The 17,903-nt window shown below is 38.2% G+C and overlaps 1 protein-coding gene and 1 pseudogene across 2 annotated transcripts in view; one reads left to right on the forward strand and one right to left on the reverse strand.

The window, feature by feature from the left end:
• The window catches only part of TRIM69 (tripartite motif containing 69), a 37,087-nt gene that overhangs the window by 5,845 nt on the left and 13,339 nt on the right, over nt 1-17,903 (forward strand). For both annotated transcript variants that reach the window (XM_045823804.1, XM_045823805.1), the window contains exons 3-4: nt 14,550-15,026; nt 15,851-15,946. In XM_045823804.1, the coding sequence (XP_045679760.1) occupies nt 14,550-15,026; nt 15,851-15,946 (573 nt within the window). The remainder of the gene's footprint in view (nt 1-14,549; nt 15,027-15,850; nt 15,947-17,903) is intronic.
• LOC123808895 lies at nt 752-11,754 on the reverse strand (annotated as a pseudogene).

A 17,903-nucleotide genomic window follows, 5' to 3' on the forward strand; every position in this document is an offset into this window, starting at 1 on the left:
TGCATTTTCTCTGCCTTATGAGAATGCACCAGGTTGGTGGAAAGAAGTAGATATGCTTTTTAAGAAGGTAATTCCTGCCAGCCAGAGGCTTTGCAAGGATAAATATCAGTCCTTGACTTGATATTCCTTCCCTATGCCTTAAGATCAACCTTTCACCAAGGGGCTGGCAGTGGGTGTGATTTCCTAAGATTTCTAGGTAGAGAAATTTCAGAATCTCCTTTGGTTTCCAATTCTATTCTACCCTCTAGGGCAGTGCAAGTTGTTCCAGCTAGTTTGCCACACAAACGTAATCTATTTAATAAATTCAATTGCACAAAACATTGATTGGTTCTCTGATGACTCAGTGATTAGGATAATGGGTTTTTGAGCCAGATACATAGTTCAAATCCAGGCTCCACCACTTAATTACTGAGTAACCCTGGCAAGTTACTTAACGTCTTTAAGCTTTAATTTCCTTAAAAATGGCATATTACCCATCTCATAAGGGTGTTATGAGGAGTTTTTGGTAGTCCTTTGGATTTATTTCCTGTGATAAAGAAGTATAGGCATAAATGTTTTTATGTGGTCCTCCAAAAATTACCCTTTAAAATAACTTATGAAATGGCTTAATTCATGTCTCTTGATATCAGTATACATCAATGTCACTGTCAGCCTTGATTAATTGGTTGAAAATTTCAGAGCAGAAAAAGTAACATGAATATTTCCCCAATCCCTGAGAATCATAATATTCACAGAAATATTTAACCCTTCATCATAAATCTCTGGAAAGTAGATATGTTCCTTCATTATTAATATGGCAAGGAGCAGTGTCATAGAGAGTTATCTATGTAAACTGACTTCTACTCCTAAAGAAATTTTCTGAAAATCACAGACATAAGTCAGAAATAAAACAAGAAGGCAAATGACAGGTTTCTGGTCAAGATGGCAGTGTAGGTAAATGCGGTACTTGCATCTTCCCACAACCACATCAAAATTGCAACTAAACTGCAGAACAACCATCATTTAGAACTGTCTAAAATCTAACTAAAGTCCTACAACTAAGAAAATAAAAAACAAGCCACATTGAGACTGGTAGGTGGGGAATAGATGCTTAATGGATTGGTCCCACATCCATGTGTGGTATATAAAAATCAGGAGGGATACCTTTTTTATAAACCTGCAGAGGTCCCCCAAACCTGCCCCAAGGAGTGAGGGATACAAGCCCCACACCAGGCAGCCAAGACCAGGGTTCTGGGGCCAGGAAGAGAAGTCCCCACAACTTCTGGCTGTAAAAACCAGCAGGGATTGTGACTAAATGAGACAAAGAGCTTCTGGAGTCCCAGGTGTTCTTCTTAAAGGACCCACATATAGACTTATGAAACTCACTCCATCTGAGCTCCAATGCTAGGGCAGCAGCTCAAAGGGCACCAGAGGCATATGAGGAGGACCTGAATTGTCTGGCATCAAGTTGAGGGCTAAAGGGGCAGCTTCCTCCCAGACAGAAGTGCTGGTAGAAGCTGTTATTCCTTTTCTGAGCCCTTTCTTCACAAAGCTGGTCGGTGGTTGCCATATATGAGACTTCATCAACCTGGCTCACACTGTTAGCCCCACCTTGGTGATTCCCTGAGACACAGCCTCACCCAACCATCAGGCCAACCCAAGCTGTTTCCAGTGGCTTTTCCATAAAAATAGCCTGTCTCAGCTCATGCTTCAGACTTTCCTAAAAGCTCTCAAACAAGCAGTATTGGTCAGAAAAAGTAGAAGCCATGTGAAGATTACTTTGTAGCTCAGGTTGGGAGGGTCCAGGCAGAACAAAGGTAGCAGCTGACTTTGGTCTGTACCTCCTGGGAGGCCCCAGAGCCTGCACACTTGGCTGATAGCTTCAGACCATGTCAAAGCACCACCCAGTCACCTCCACAAGTGACACACTCAAGGGGCAGACTCATCGGGCACAAGAGCCCTGCTGAAGTAAGTCCTGCTCCATGCAGTGGGCCTCTGCCCAGCTAATCCTCAATCATGTCCATAGCCAGTCTTTGCAACTGAATGAATGGCTTGGGGGTAAATTACTCCCACTGATCTTTCAACAGCAATCAAGGCTCAACTACAACAGGAGGTTGTACAGAGCCCTCACTGGGTAGGGTAGGGGAATGTACCTGGAGTGCTGAGCTCAGGTGAACAGAGAAGCTATGTCACTGGACCCTACAGGACACCTACTACATCAGGCCATTCAACCAAGCTCAGGAGATTTAGAAGCTCTACCTAATACATAGAAGCAAATAATGGGAGGCTTCCAAAATGAGGACACAAAGAAATATGTCCCAAATGAAAGAACAGAACAAACTCCAGAAAAAGAACTAAATAAAATGGAGATAAGTAATTTAGTAGCTGCAGAGTTCAAAACACTGGTTATAAGGATGCTCAATGAAATTAGTGAGACCATTAATGGCATAAAAAAGGACATGGAAATCATAAAAAAAGAATCAGTCAGAAATGAAAGATACACTGAAATGGAAAATAATTTATGGGGAATCAATAGTAGAGTAGACGAAGCTAAGGATCAAATCAGTGATTCAGAATATAAGGAATGAAGGATACACTAATTGAAATAAAGAACAATTTATAGGAAACCATCAGAAAAGTGAATGAAACTGAGAATCAAATCAGTGATTTGGAATATAAGGAAGCAAAAAACATCCAGTCAGAAGAGCAAGAAGAAAAAAGAATCCAAAAAATAAGTATAGTTTAAGAAGCCTGTGGTACAACTTCAAACATACCAACATTCGCATCATGGGGGTGCTGAAGGAGAATAAAGAGAACAAGAAATTGGAAACCTATTTGAAAAAATAATGACACATATGGACTTCTGATTAAGATGGAAGCATAAGTAAACACACTTTGTCCTCTCACACAACTACAGAAAAAAATTACAACTAGACCACAAAACAAATATCACCCAGAGCTTTCAGAAAGTTGAGCTGTATGGAAGTCTGACAACCAAAGATTTAAAGAAACCACATTCATCCAGATGGATAGGAGGGGTGGAGACATGGAGGCAGGTGGAGAGGCACAGAGATGCGGTGTGGCATGGAGAGGCAGTGGAATGGGCAGTCCTTCATTCACATGTGGTAGATAAAAATCAGGAAGGATACCTTGGGAGCAAGTGATCTGAGCCCCAGGCCAGATCACTTAGCCTAGGTTTCCAGCACCAGGAAGATAAATCCTCATAACTTCTGGCTATAGAAACCAATGGGGGTTGGGGTGGCACAAGAAACTGCCAGATTTTCAAGAGACTCCTCTTAATGGGCCCACACAAACTTAGGACTTACGCAGACCCACCCCCTCTGGGATTCAGCACCAGGGCAACAGCTGGAAGGGCACTGGTGGCATATGGGGAGAAAGTGAAGTGACATGGAAACAGGACGAGTGTTGGGAGACAACTTTCCACAGGGCAAACCTCCAGAGGCCAGCAGCATTATCCCCTCTCTTAGTCATCCCCTCACACAGAGCCACACAGTGGTGAAATGGGTTGCCCCACCCTGGCTATTACCTAAGGTTCCAGCCCACAAAATTTATGGGTGTCTTTTCTACAGTAGGTCATGCTACTAAGACAGGAATTCAAAGCAGCTGTACCTAACACACAGAAACAAACACAGGAAGGCTGCCAAATTGAGGAGACTAAGAAATATGGCCCAAATGAAAGAAGAAAAGAACAAAACTGCAGAAAAAGAACTAAACAAAATGGAGATAAGCAACCTATCAGATGCAGAGCTCAAAATACTGGTGATCATGATGCTCAAAGAACCCACTGAGTATGGAAACAGCATAAAAAAGACCCAGGCAGAAATAAAGGTTACATTAAGTGAAAAAAAGAAAAATCTACAAGGAACCAACAGTGGAAGGGATGAAGCCAAGAATCAAATCAACAATTTGGAACATAAGGAAGAAAAAGCATTCAATCAGAACAGCAAGAAGAAAAAAGAATAATAAAAAAATGAGGATAGTCTATGAAGCCTCTGGGATATCTCCAAATGTACCAACGTCCAAATCATAGGCATACAAGAAGAAGAAGAGGAAGAGCAAGAATGGAAAACTTATTTGAAAAAATAATGAAAGAAAACTTCCCTAATTTGGTGAAGGAAACAGATTTACAAATACAGGAAGCACAGAGAGTCCCAAACAAGTTGGACCCAAAGAGGACCACACCAAGGTACATTATAATTAAAATGCCTAAAGTTAAAGATAAAAAATCTTACAAGCAGCGAGAGAAAAGCAGGGAGTTAGCTACAAAGGAGTTCCCATAAGACTGTCAGCTGATTTTGCAAAAGAAACTTTGCAGGCAAGAAGGGATTGGCAAGAAATATTCAAAGTGATGAAAATCAGGGATTTATAGCCAACATTGCTCTACCCAACAAAGCTATCATTTATAATGGAAGAGCATATATAAAGTGCTTCCCAGACAAGATAAAGCTAAAGGAGTTGATCATCACCAAGCCATTAGTACATGAAATGTTGAAGGGGCTTATTTAAGAAAAAGAGGAAAATCAAAACTATGAACATTTAAATGGCAACAAATCCACAAATATCAACAGCTGAATCTAAAAAACAAAGTAAGCAAACAACCAAAACAGGAACATAATCATAGATATGGAGATCATTTGGAGGGTTATCAGCTGGGAGAGGGAAGGAAAAGAATGGGGGAAAAGGTGCAGGGATTAAGGAGCATAAATTGGTATGTACAAAATAGACAGGGGGCTGTGGCAGATGTGGCTCAGTGGATTGAGTGCCAGCCTGAGAACTGAAAGGTTGCTGATTTGATTCCCAGTCAGGTCACATGCCTGGGTTGTAGGCCAGGTCTTCAGTTGCGGGTATGTGAGAGGCAACCAATCAATGTATCTCTCACACATTGATGCTTTTCTCCCTCTCTTTCTCCCTTCCTTTCACCCTCTCTAAAAATAAATAAATAAAATCTTAAAAAGCAAGCAAACAAACAAAATAAACAGGGGGATGTTAAAAATAGTATTAAGAAATGGAGAAGCCAAAGAACTTATATTCAGGACCCATGGACATACATGAACTAAGGTGGGGGGATGGATTGCTGGAAAGAATGGGGGTACCAGGCGGAGGGGGGCAAGTGGGGGAAAACTGGGACAACTGTAATAGCATAATCAATAAAATAGATTTAAAAAATAATCACAAAAAACTTCCCTAACTTGGTGAAGAAATAGACATACAAGTCCAGAAAGCATAGAGTCTCAAAATGGGCCCAAAGAGGCCTACACTAAAACACATCATAATTAAATGCCAAAGGTTAAAGATGAAGAGAGAATCTTTTTTTATTCTTGTTTATTCTATTACAGTTGTCCCAATTTACCTTCTTTTCCATCCTCCACCCAGATCAACCCTGGCTACCACAGTCAGACCCCACACTGTCCATGTCCATGTGTCATTGAAATATGTTCTTTGACTAGTCCCTTCCTCTTCTTTCCACCATTTCCCCATTCCCTCTTTCTTATGGCAGCTGTCATGCTGTTCCCTGTTTCTATATCTCTGGTTCTGCTTTGCTTGTTAATTTATTTCATTCATTAGATTCCTCTTATGGTGAGAACATATGGTATTTGTCTTTCACTGACTGGCTTATTTGCATAATAATCTCCAGTTACCTCCATGCTGCCACAAAGGATAGGAATTCCTTCTTTCTGCTGCATAGTATTCCACTGTGTAAATGTACCAGTTTTTTAATCTGCTCATCTACTGATGGGCACTTAGGCTGTTTCCAGCACTTGGCTATTGATATAGCACTGTTATGAACATAGGGGTGCATAAGTTCTTTTGAACTGGTGTTTCATGATTCTTGGGGTATATTCCCAGCAATGTATTTGCTGGGTCAAAAGGCAGTTGTGTTTTTAATTTTTTGAGAAAATTCCATACTGTTTTCCACAGTGGCTGCACCAGTCTGCATTCCCACCAAGAGTGCACTAGGGTTCCCTTTTCTCCACATCCTTGCCAGCACTCATTGTTCATTGATTTATTAATGATAAACATTCTGAGAGGTGTGAGGCAATATCTTATTGTGGTTGTAATTTGCAGATCTCTGATGGTTAGTGATGTTGACCATTTTTTTCACATGTCTATGGGCCATCTGTATGTCCTCCTTGGAGAAGTGTCTATTTAGGTCCTTTGGCCATTTTTTAAATTGGATTGTTTGTCTTCCTGGTGTTGAGTCATATGAGTTCTGTATATATTTTGTGGATTAAGCCCTTGTCCAATGTATCATAGGCAAATACCTTCTCCCATACAGCTGGTTCCCTTTTCATTTTGATGATAGTTTCTTTGGCCATGGAGAAGCTTTATGATTTGATGACATTGCATTTGTTTATATTTCCCTTGTCCTGGGAGATATATCAGCAAATATATTGCTATGTGTGATATCTGAAATTTTATTGCTTGTGTTTTCTGCTACAACTTTTATGGTATCACAATTTGTATTTAAATCTTTCATCCACTTTGAGTTTATTCTGGTACACAGTGGAAGTTGGCGGTCTAGTTTCATTTTTTTGCATGTATTAGTCCAGTTTTCTCAACATCATTTATTGAAGAGGCTATTTTTATTCCATTGTATGCTAGTGCCCTCTTTGTCGAATATTAATTGACCATACCAACATGAGTTTATTTTTGGGCTCTCTATTCTGTCCATTGATCTATGTGTCTGTTCTTATGCCAGTAACACGGTGTTTTGATTACACTGGCATTGTAGTATAATTTGATATCAAGTATTGTGATCCCTCCAACTTCGTTCTTCTTTCTCAAGATTGCTGTGGCTATTTGGGGTATTTTTTTTGTTCCATATAAATTTTTGTAGTATTTGTTCTAGGTCTGTGAAATACACCATTGGTATTTTAATAAGAATTGCATTCAATCTATAGGTCATTTTGGGCAGTACAGACATTTTAATGATCTTAATTCTTCTAATACATGAACAAGGTATTATGATAATATATGTTTCCATTTATTTGTATCTTCCTCAATTTCTGTCTTCAGTGTTCTGTAGTTTTCTAAGTACAGGTCTTTTACCTCCCTGGTTAAATGTATTCCTAGGTACTTGATTGGGATTTTTTCCCTAGGTTCTGTTTCTGATATTTCATTGTTGGTGTAGAAATATGCCATCGATTTCTGAATATTGACTTTGTGTCCTGCTACTTTGCCAAATTCACTTATTAGGTTGAGAAGTTTTTTTGTGGAGCCGATAGGGTTTTCTATGTACACCATCATGTTGTCTGCAAACAAGAACAGTTTACTTCCTCCATTTCAATTTGGATGGTTTTTATTTCCTCTTCTTGTCTCAACACTGTGGCTAGAACCTCTAGTACTATGTTATTCAGAGTGGTGAATGTGGACACCCTTGTCTGGTTCTTGAACATAAGGGAAACACTTTTATTTTTTGCCCATCAAGTATGATATTGGCAGTAGGTTTTTCATATATAGCCTTTATTATATTGAGGTATGCTCCTTCTATTCCCACTTTGCTGAGTGTTTTTTTAGTCATAAATCAGTGCTGGCTTTTATCAAATGCTTCTTCTGCATCTATTGATATGATCATGCAATTTTTGTCTTTCATTCTGTTTATGAAATGTATCCCATTTATTGATTTGCAAATATGGTACCATCCTTGCATCTCTGGGATAAATCCCACTTGATTCTGGTGTATGGCCTTTTTAATGTATCCCTTGATCAGGATGGCCAATATTTTGTTGAGGGTTTTAGCATCTATGTTCATCAGACATATTGGCCTATAATTTTCTTTCTTTGTTATGTCTTTATCTGGTTTTGTGATTAGGATAATACTGGTCTCATAAAAAGAGTTTGGGAGTCTTTCCTTGAATTTTTTGGAGTAGTTTGGGAAGAATAGGAGTTAGTTCTTCTTTGAATGTTTGTTAAAATTAGCCTGTGAAGCCATTTGGTCCAGGGCTTTTGTGTATTGGTAGTTTTTTAAATTACTGCTTCAATTTTGCTAGTTGTTATTGGCCTATTCAGGTTTTCTGCTTCTTCCTGATTCAGTTTTGGAAGATTGTATGTTTCTAGAAATTTATCCATTTCAGCCAGGTTGTCCCGTTTCTAGGCATATAGTTGTTCATAGTAATTTCTTACAACCCTTTGTATTTGTGTGGTATTAGCTGTTACTTCTCCTCTTTCATTTCTGATTTTACTTATTTCAGTCCTCTCTTTTTTCCTTGATGACTCTGGTTAATGGTTTGTCAATTTTGTTTATCTTTCAAAAAACAGCTCTTGGATTCATAGATCCTTTGAATTGTTTTGTTTTTGTTTTTGTTTTTTGTCTCTATGTCATTTAATTCTTCTCTGATCTGATTATTTCCTTCCTTCTGCTTTCTCGGGGCTTTGTTGGTGTTCCTCTAGTTCTTGAAAATATAGGGTTAGGCTGTTTACTTGAGATTTTTCTATCTTATTTAGGTAGGCTTGTATTGCTATGAACTTTCCTTTCAGGACTGCCTTTGCTTGTCCCATAGGCTTTGGGTTGTTGTGTGTTCATTTTCACTTGTTTCCAGCTACTTTTTAATTTCTTCCTTGATATCATTGTTAACCCATTCAAGCCACTGTGATCTAAGAAGATGCTTGATATGATTTCAGTTTTCTTGAATTTGTAAGGCTTGTTTTGTGTCTCACCATGGTTTGTCATTGGGAATGTTCCATGTGTGTTTGAGAAGAATGTATATTTTGCTCCTTGGGGTGAAATGTTCTATAAATCTCAATGAAGTCTGTTTGATATAGAGTGTCACTCAATGCTACAATATTTTTGTTAATTTTTTTGTTTGGAAAATCTACCCATTGTTGACAGTGGGGTGTTAAAATCCCCTACAATGACTGTATTGCTATCTTTCTCTTTCTTAAAGTCCTCCAAAATTGTTTTTTATATATAGGTGCACCTATTAGGGTGTATATATATTTATAAGAGTTATATCCTCTTGTTGGACTCTACCTTAAGTGACCTTCTTTGCTTCTTCTTATGGCCTTGGTTTTGAAGTCTACTTTGTCTGATATAAGTCTTGCTATCCTAGGTTTTTTCCATGTCCATTTACATGGAATATTTTTTTCTATTCCCTCACTTTCAGCATATGTATATGTTTTGTCCTGATGTGGGTTTCTTGTAGACAGTATATGTGTGGGTCATGTTTTCTTATCCATCAGTTATCCTGTGTCTTTTGATTGGGGCATTTAATCCATTTACATTCAAGGTTATTAATGATTGGTACTTATTCATTGTCATTTTTTCCCTTTGTACATGTGTACTCCCCCTTTCTCTATTTCTTCTTCTTGTTAAAGTAGTCCCTTTAGCATCTCTTGCAATGCTGGCTTGGTGGAGATGTATTCTTTTAGCCTCCTTTTGTCTGGAAAACTGACAAAGAGAAAAATCTTAAAAGCAGCAAGAGAAAAGCAGTAGGTTACATACAAAGGAGCCCCCATAAGACTGACAGCTGATTTATCAGAAGAAACTTTGCAGGCTAGAAGGGATTGGCAAGAAATATTCAAAGCGATAAAAAGCAAGAACCTACAACCAAGATTATTCTATTCAGCAAAACTATCATTTAGAGTTGAAGGACAGATAAAGAGCTTCCCAGACAAATAAAAGCTAAAAGAATACAACAATACCAAGCCAGCATTAAACAAAACATTAAAGGGTCTTTTTAAGATGAAGAAGATTGAAAACACAAATAATAAAATGGCAATAAATACATATATATCAACAATTGGATCTAAAAACAAAATAAACAATCAGAACAGAAAAAGAATCATACATACAGAGAATATTTTGGTGGTTGCAAGATGGGAGGGGGGCAGTGGCAATGTGTGAAAAACATGAAGGAATTAAGAAGTACAAATAGGTAGTTACAGAATAGCCATGGGGATGTAAAGTACAGCATAGGAAATAGAGTAGCCAAAGAACAGATATACATGACTCCTGGACATGGACCATGGTGTGAGGACTGCCTGAGGGAGCTGAGGAGAGAAGCTGAATGGAGGGGAACAAAGGGGGAAATAATGGGAAAACCATAATAGCATAATCAGTAAAACACAATTTAAGTGGAAAAAAATAAGAGAATGTGCAGCATTTTAGATAAATTCTTAGCCTCAAAGAACAGGGGTGAGAAAGGATAAACAGAGAAATACTAAGTTACACTATTGACTACCACAATGCAAATTTGTAGTTTTTTATGGTACATTTTAATTACAGAGGAAAAAAATTGTTTTTTGATTAACTATGAGTCAAATGTCCTTTTACTATGAAGAAACAAAAATAATTTTCATGAAGTCATTGGCCAATTTGCTTAAGTTAATGGTACTACTCATAAGAAATATGAGTAGTACCATATTACTACTCATAAGAAATATGACTACTCATTACTGAAATAGAACCAGTTGAGAATGGTACTTGAGTTCTGTGGTTTCTTTTGCAAAAACCCATAACACCAGGATAACCATGAGGAAAACATCAGATGAACCCAAACTGAGAGACATTCTACAAATATCTGATTAGTACTCCTCAAAACTGTCAAGATCATCAGAAACAAAGAATGTCTGAGAAAATGTTAGCTCAGAAGAGTTTAAGGAGACAAGACAATTACAAAATGTAATATGAAAGCTTGGATGGGATCCTGAAACAGAAAAATGATATCATGGAAAAACTAAGAAAGTCTGGCCCTGGATGGCATAGCTCAGTGGATTGAGCTCAGGCTGCGAACCAAAGCATCGCAGGTTCAATTCCCAGTCAGGGCACATGCCTGGGTTGCAGGCCACGGCCCCCAGCAACCGCACATTGATGTTTCTCTCTCTCTCTCTCCCTCCCTTCCCTCTCTAAAAATAAATAAATAAATAAAGTCTTAAAAAAAAAGGTCTCATCACTGGGACTATTCCCTTATTAAAAATTTAGAAAAAAAAAACCAAACTAAGGAAGTCTGAATAAAGTAAGGAGCTTAGTTAAATTAAAAAAAGAAAAGGAAATGACACAGGCCATTCTGCTGCAGTAGTGATCATATGAAACAAATAACCTTTGTCCTTGCAGTTCTAGTGGAGTTTCTGTGCTACATCTGTGACAAAACTGCCAATGTACAAAAGTGATGAGCAAGTCAGCATGCTAAATGCCCTTATTCCACACCAAATAACCAACAGTAGTCTGTCCAGAAGACTTGTTTGTCATGAATTTTGGGCTTCATTCAGTAGGAGAGGATGGTTTGAACAAACATATATAATAATCTGATACCAAAGGTGAGCACAGCTCCACATATGTATACAGGGTGGGGCAAAAGTAAGTTTATAGTTGTGATTATGCAAAACACAGAGTTTATTCATGTATTATTATTTATTAATTATTACATTATTTTCATATGAACAATGGTAAAGTTACTTTTCCCCCACTGTATACAATAACAAAGGTTGTTTTCTGGAAGTTTGCCACCTAGAAAAATCCTAAACAATGCAGCAATCCAAGTACAAGGCCAGCTTTGTTTAATCTGATGATACAACTATGTTCAGGATTCAGAGGATGAATTTGCTTATAACAAACATAAATGGTAGCATAAAACTGCAGCAAAATTTAACATTACCCCAAATAAGTATTTTTCTGGAGGTACCACTGATATAAGGCAAAGCAGGGTCAACACGATAGAGAGTTATGACAGTAATGTATGAAAATCTGAAAGGAACAGCTGTCTAAATTACAAGAGCAGAAGGAAGGAAACTGAGGTCTTGCTGAAACCACTACATCTCAAATGGGTCTTTGTTACTTGTTAGTTTGATTTTATATTCCTCAGTAAACTTTAAGTTTTGTGAGATCAGGAAACAACTGTTTTGTTCACCATTATATTTCCAGCTCCTATTTTAAAGTTTACAAAGCATGAGTTTTCATATCTGCCCAAACCCTAGGGTTTACCTTTTGTAAACCCTATGTTCTCTGCTTTCTTTGACGATCATGAACCAGAACTGCAGTTATAATTTTTAAATTTCACAAATATTTAAATGTCACTGGTAATCAGATAAATTCCTTTTGCTGTCTTCTCTAAGTGGTGACTGCTTGCTAGGATGAGCCACCACAGCTGGCTTCTGGGTCTGGAGCCTGCGGGCTGGACTGTTATGGTGATAAAATAATGCACATAAACCATTTTTGCACAGTGAATGCTGAGTAAATCTTAGCTAATATGATTAAAATAATCTGTTTTTTTCCCTAAAGATTTTATTTATTTTCAGAGAGAGTGGAAGGGAGGGAGAAACGGAGGGAGAGAAACATCGATGGGAGAGAGAAACATCAGTTGGCTGCCTCTCCCACACCCCCAACCAGGGACCTGGCCTGCAACCCAGGCATGTGCCCTGACTGGGAACAGAACCAGCAACCTTTTGGTTCACAGGCCATCATTCAATCCACTAAGCCACCCTAGCCAGGCCTAATCACTTGTTTTATAGCAGAAGACATATTCTTGAAAGTCAGGGCAGTTGGCAAAACCTCAAGCAGCAAGATGAATTGATCAAATAACAATCAACAATCAATAACATTAAGTATATATTTTCATATCATAAAACTCATCCTTCTAAAGTGTACAATTCAGTGATTTTTTAGCATAGTCACAAAGTTGTACAACCATCACCACAATCTAATTCTAGATCATTTCTATCACCTTCAAAAGAAATTCCAACAGGGCAGAGTGGAGCACAGTGACCAGACCAAGACCAGAGCAGGTGGAGCAGAGCAGAAGAGAGCAGAGCAGAGCTGTCTAGCCAAAGAGGGGCCTGGCCCCAGGGCCTCCTCACAGCCATGCTGTTTCACAGTGGTACTGCTTCATAATTGAGCTGTAACACTATCTAGCTATTCCACAGCTGTGCTGTATCACAATGGAGCTGTTTGTGCTGAATAAAGTTTCTTTGCTCACTGCACATCCCTCCCCTCAAAAAATAAATTCTATACCCATCAATAATCACTCCTCATTTCCCTCTTTCCCCAGCCCTGGCAACCACTAATCTACTTTAAATGTATTAAAAAAACACATTCAATAAAGTTCCTAAATTGCTTCTGTTTCCAAAACGTACTGCATGCACTAGAATTAAAAACTGGCTCTGCTAGGCAACCCTTCTCTTAAGTCACTTTCAATTGGCCAGGTTCTCCCACAAGTTTTACCTTATACAGAATACATCTAATTTTAAAGTTTTTAAGACAGCCTGATAGGCTTAAAATGTAGTATATTTTGTACTTGGATATTCCCTGATGGGCATATTTTTCTGAGTTTGATCTTCTAAGCACATATTGAGAGGATGGAGAATAAACAGGTTTATTTCTCTCTTCACTTCTGTAGAATTGTCCGCTCAACTTAGCACAAAAAATGGAATAAATCTTTAAAAAAAAACCCTTTTGTTTTCTTTTGGTTAAATGGAATTTGAATGAACTGTTAATGTGTAAAATGATGGTAAATTTAAAATTTTCAGTGTACAAAAAATCATGGGTAATAAACTATAAATATTAGTTTGCAACATGTTGTAGAGAATTCTGAATTCTACGGCCCTTTAGAATAAACCCACAAAATGTCTGATAGACTATTCAAGCCAACAGAAGATTTTGGAGGCAGAGGAGGGTTAGCAATCATTATTAACTGGATTTACGACTGATTAGATGATGGAAAAAGAAGAAAGGAACCACCAAAAATAACTCAGATTTCACAAATGGGATATTGGTGGTATGATAACAAGGAAGTAGGGAAAAGGAACTGGTTTAGGGGGAAATATGAATTCTATTTCAGTATTGTTCCAGCTTGAAGGACCCAGTTGTGGGCTCAGGGATGTGGGCTCAGAGATACAGATTTGGGAGTCACCTCTGTAGAAGTTGTACATGAAGTAATGGGAATGAATAGCTCACTTGGTAAGAAGAGAGAATAGAGCCAGAAGAGAGGTGAAGACAGATCACAGTGATTGTTTACCCTTAAGAAAGTAAGAAGAGGAAGAGAAACCAGCCAAGGCAGAGGTAGAAGAACTATGACAGTATTGCACCACAAGAGCCAAAGGACTGACTCATTAAGTCAAAGAGAATGAGGATTGAGAGCAAGTCATTACATGAGTGTTTGCAAACTCCACAGCAAGGTTTAAGCAGTTTCTATCAAGTGGTGGGGTAGAGGACGATTATAAGAGTAGAGATTCAGACAAGTTACCTTAAGCAAAGAGGTAACCTCACTTACTGTAAGGGCAAACATCCATTCTCCTAATTAATTTGTTGAGCCCTTAACTTTCAACTGATACATGGGGAAAGGAGGTGAAGGGAGGGATGCACAACAAAATATATTTCATTGGTTGAGTACTCTTTCTTCTTTTGTCTTGGCTCTCTATTAAAGTTTAAATATGGTTGAAAGTAGTAATAAATGATGATGTTACAAAACACTAAATTTATTGGGTCACTTTCATAGAAAAGATTAGGGTGCTTTTACTTTGGCTGCACCAATTCTCAGCTTCTTTAGGAATGGAGTCCACTATCCTGGGGTGGACAGCTAGAAAGAGAACTCATTTTAGCTGTTTTTTCCCTAAAGGTATCTTCCAAACCCTCCTCCAACATTGAACCAGACAACTACACCGAAGTGAATGATTTGATCACACGGATACCCTCTAAAGGGCAGATACAAGATATTACTAAGGAGCTACACTGCCCACTTTGTAATGATTGGTTCCAGGATCCACTGATGCTAACCTGTGGCCACAACTTCTGCCAGGCTTGTATTCAAAACTTTTGGAAGCAACAAGCAAAGGAAACATTCTGTCCTGAGTGTAAGATGACATGTCAATATAACAACTGTACATTCAACCTTGTATTGGATAAGCTGATAGATAAGATTAAGGAACTACACCTACTCAAGGGCTATCCACAGTGCCCAGAACATGGAGAGAACCTGAAACTGTTCAGTAAGCCAGAAGGGAAGCTGATCTGCTTTCAATGCAAAGATGCTCAGTTGTCTGTGGAGCCGTCTAAAGAGTACCTGCAGATCTCTGATGCTGTCCATTTCTTCATGGTGGGTGAGCCCCGGGCCTTGCACAATACCTGAGGAAATCTGTGGGGAAAATCTTTTGTAGGACTTCTTATCTCTTCCAGATGATTCATATTTTTTCAGATAATTATTAGAAAGCTCAGAATGCTCAGAAAATACAATATATCTTACAGTGTTCTTTCTCTAGAGGTGCTGATACAGGAAAGTAGTGGAGGAGCTGTGGCCTAGTCTTTCAATCAATCAAATATTTACTTAAACCTTGACGTGACAGTGCTGTATTAGACTTCATGTAAAATGTGAATGTTAAAGGTATTGATCTTGTTATGAGAGTTTTGAAATTCAACCAAAATGACTAAAACAACAGAAGTAATATAATATAGTATACTACTGACAGTTAAATTTTGTCACTTTAGCAATTCATAAATGCTCAGAATTTCAGAAAAGATGAGAGAAAACTGAAATATTCAGGGGGTATATGGTGAAAGAAAGTTTGAACTGGGAAATCATTTGGATTTGGATAGGCAGAAGGAAGAAATGAGTATTTGAAGTGAGAACAATGTAAATAAAGGTATAGTGAGAACAGCATAACTAGAGTAGAAAACATAGTAGTTACATTTCTCAAACCCCTGTAGTTACTAAGAAGGTAAAAAAAACCCTAAGTTTTTCTGTTGCTTATAATTTCCTTCAAAATTCTTGGAAGAGACAGAAACTATGACAGTGGGGAAAGGAAAGACTTTTGCAGCAAGAGCTGGATTTTTTTTTTGACATACTAGGGCTTTGAGGGAGATGCCCCCTATGGCCCTTCATCTCTTGGAACAGTCTGGGTTAATTCTATGTGGTATTTTCAGGAGGAGATTATCATCTATAAAGGTCAACTGGAGGCAACCCTGAAGGAACTTCAGGCCCTGAAGAACATGCAGAAAGACGCTATTGCTGATTACAAGGTGAGGGGCAGGATAGGGGGTAATGAGATAGAACTAGAATATACCCTCCTTATGACTTTAGTTATTTGAGTAGAAATGTGCCTATACACACATTATCAACACACTGGGCTATAGAGACCTGGGCTATAGAATTAAAAAATGGACACAATAGGGTAGAAAGAAGTATAGCAGTAGAGTAGGTTCCCAATAGTTGAGCAACAGAGAGAGCACACTGGCCTTTCCCCTAATATGCTGATCCTTTTGATGGTTCAGTTACTGGGTGATTGTTGTGGGGTAGTGATTTGTCTGGTCATTCCTCTTGGTTACTGGCAAAATAAGAAATTTACATATGGCAAATCAACTGAAGATAGCTATGTCCAAAGAAACACCTTTCTTTTCTTTGGGTTTACAACCAGTCTACCTCTGAAACAAGGTCTCTCAGATTGGTGGCTTTTACCATCTGATTTGATCTTGCCTAGCTTCCCCCTAACAAAGTAACACTATTGCCTATACTTTCACAGGAGCTCTAGGACATGAGTGGTTAGAGACTTGGCAAATCAGTCCCTAGATTGGGGGGCTAAATTGGGAGTTCTATTTTTTTATTAATTATTCTATGGAGGAGAGTATTCTCTGGTGTTTGGCATCTGAAAGAAGTATTATACACAGTGAGAGAAAGAATAGGTGGAAATAATGATGCCTCTAAACAATCTTGTTCCTGTTGCAAGAGTTCCTAGGTCAGCTATTACAGTTAAAATTCATTCATTCAAAAAGTATTTATTGAGTGGGTCAGGCATTAGGCTAGATACTATATTCCACTCAGTTGGGAGATGAATATTAATGAATAATCCCACCAATAGCAATAAGATAACAACTGTGATAATTGTTTTTAATTAAAATATAGGGTGCTATGAGAGCATATAAATGGAGAACCTAATATAGACTGAGGTAGGGCTGTTTCCTGAAAAAGTCACCTATTAATTATTGAGAAATGAAGGGTAAGCAACTTATCTAAGTGAACTAGTGAGGAGAAGATGAAGGAAGTGTTCTGAAGAATGTTCCACAAAGAATAAAGAGCATTCAGAAAAGTCTTGAGAGAGGATGTCAGTTGTTATGTTAAACAGAGAGAAAGCCAATAAAACTGGATCCTGATGAGACTGAACAGGCAGATGTGAGACCAAAGATGTAGGTCCTTGTAGATAAATGTTAGAAATTTTGGACTTCATGCAGAGAATAATGAGAAGCCATTAAAAGGTTTAAATAAGATATGGTTTAATCTCGTTTTGAAAATTTCAGTCTGGTAGCTGTGCAGAGAATGAATTGAGAGAGACAATGACAAGGATAATGGTCAGAAGGCCACTGCAGTGATCCCAGGGAATGATGATGGTGGCTTGCCCTAGAAAGGCAGTGAAGATGGAAAGAAATAAACAGCTTCAGTGTATGCTTTGGAGATAAAAATAACCTGGATGGGGTGATTCATTAGATTTTAGGAGTGAGTGTAGATGTCAAATAAATAGTTGGGTATAGGAATTTGGAGCTTAGAAGTTGGACTAAGCTAGAAATAAGAAGTCAGCAAATAGATGGTATTTAGGCTGCGGGAAAAGAGGATATTACTTGGAGAAAGAGTGTAAAATGAGAATGGAAAAGAGCCCAAGACAGAATATAAGGAACTCTAGAACCAACAAATAAGACAGAAACAGTGGTGAAACAGGTAAAAGAAAAACTGGAAAAGTGTGACCTAGAGGAAAGAGAGTTAAGCCTATCTTAAAAGCAATGACAATGATGGACCATGGAATCAAAGCTGGATAAGTGGGGACATAAAGGGAGAAGCTGAAGGAATAGAAATTAAGGGGTGAATGTACAGGTTTCAGTGAGACCCAACAATTGCAATAGGGGTACCTGAGTAAATGAGTATAAAAAGTTAATTTTGGAGATGGTGAAATTGCTGGGGATGATAAAATCCTCAGTGTAATTAAGAGAA

This window comes from Phyllostomus hastatus, unplaced genomic scaffold (assembly GCF_019186645.2).
Source record: "Phyllostomus hastatus isolate PE091 unplaced genomic scaffold, TTU_PhHast_1.1 phas_scaffold_501, whole genome shotgun sequence".
NCBI classification, from domain to species: domain Eukaryota; kingdom Metazoa; phylum Chordata; class Mammalia; order Chiroptera; family Phyllostomidae; genus Phyllostomus; species Phyllostomus hastatus.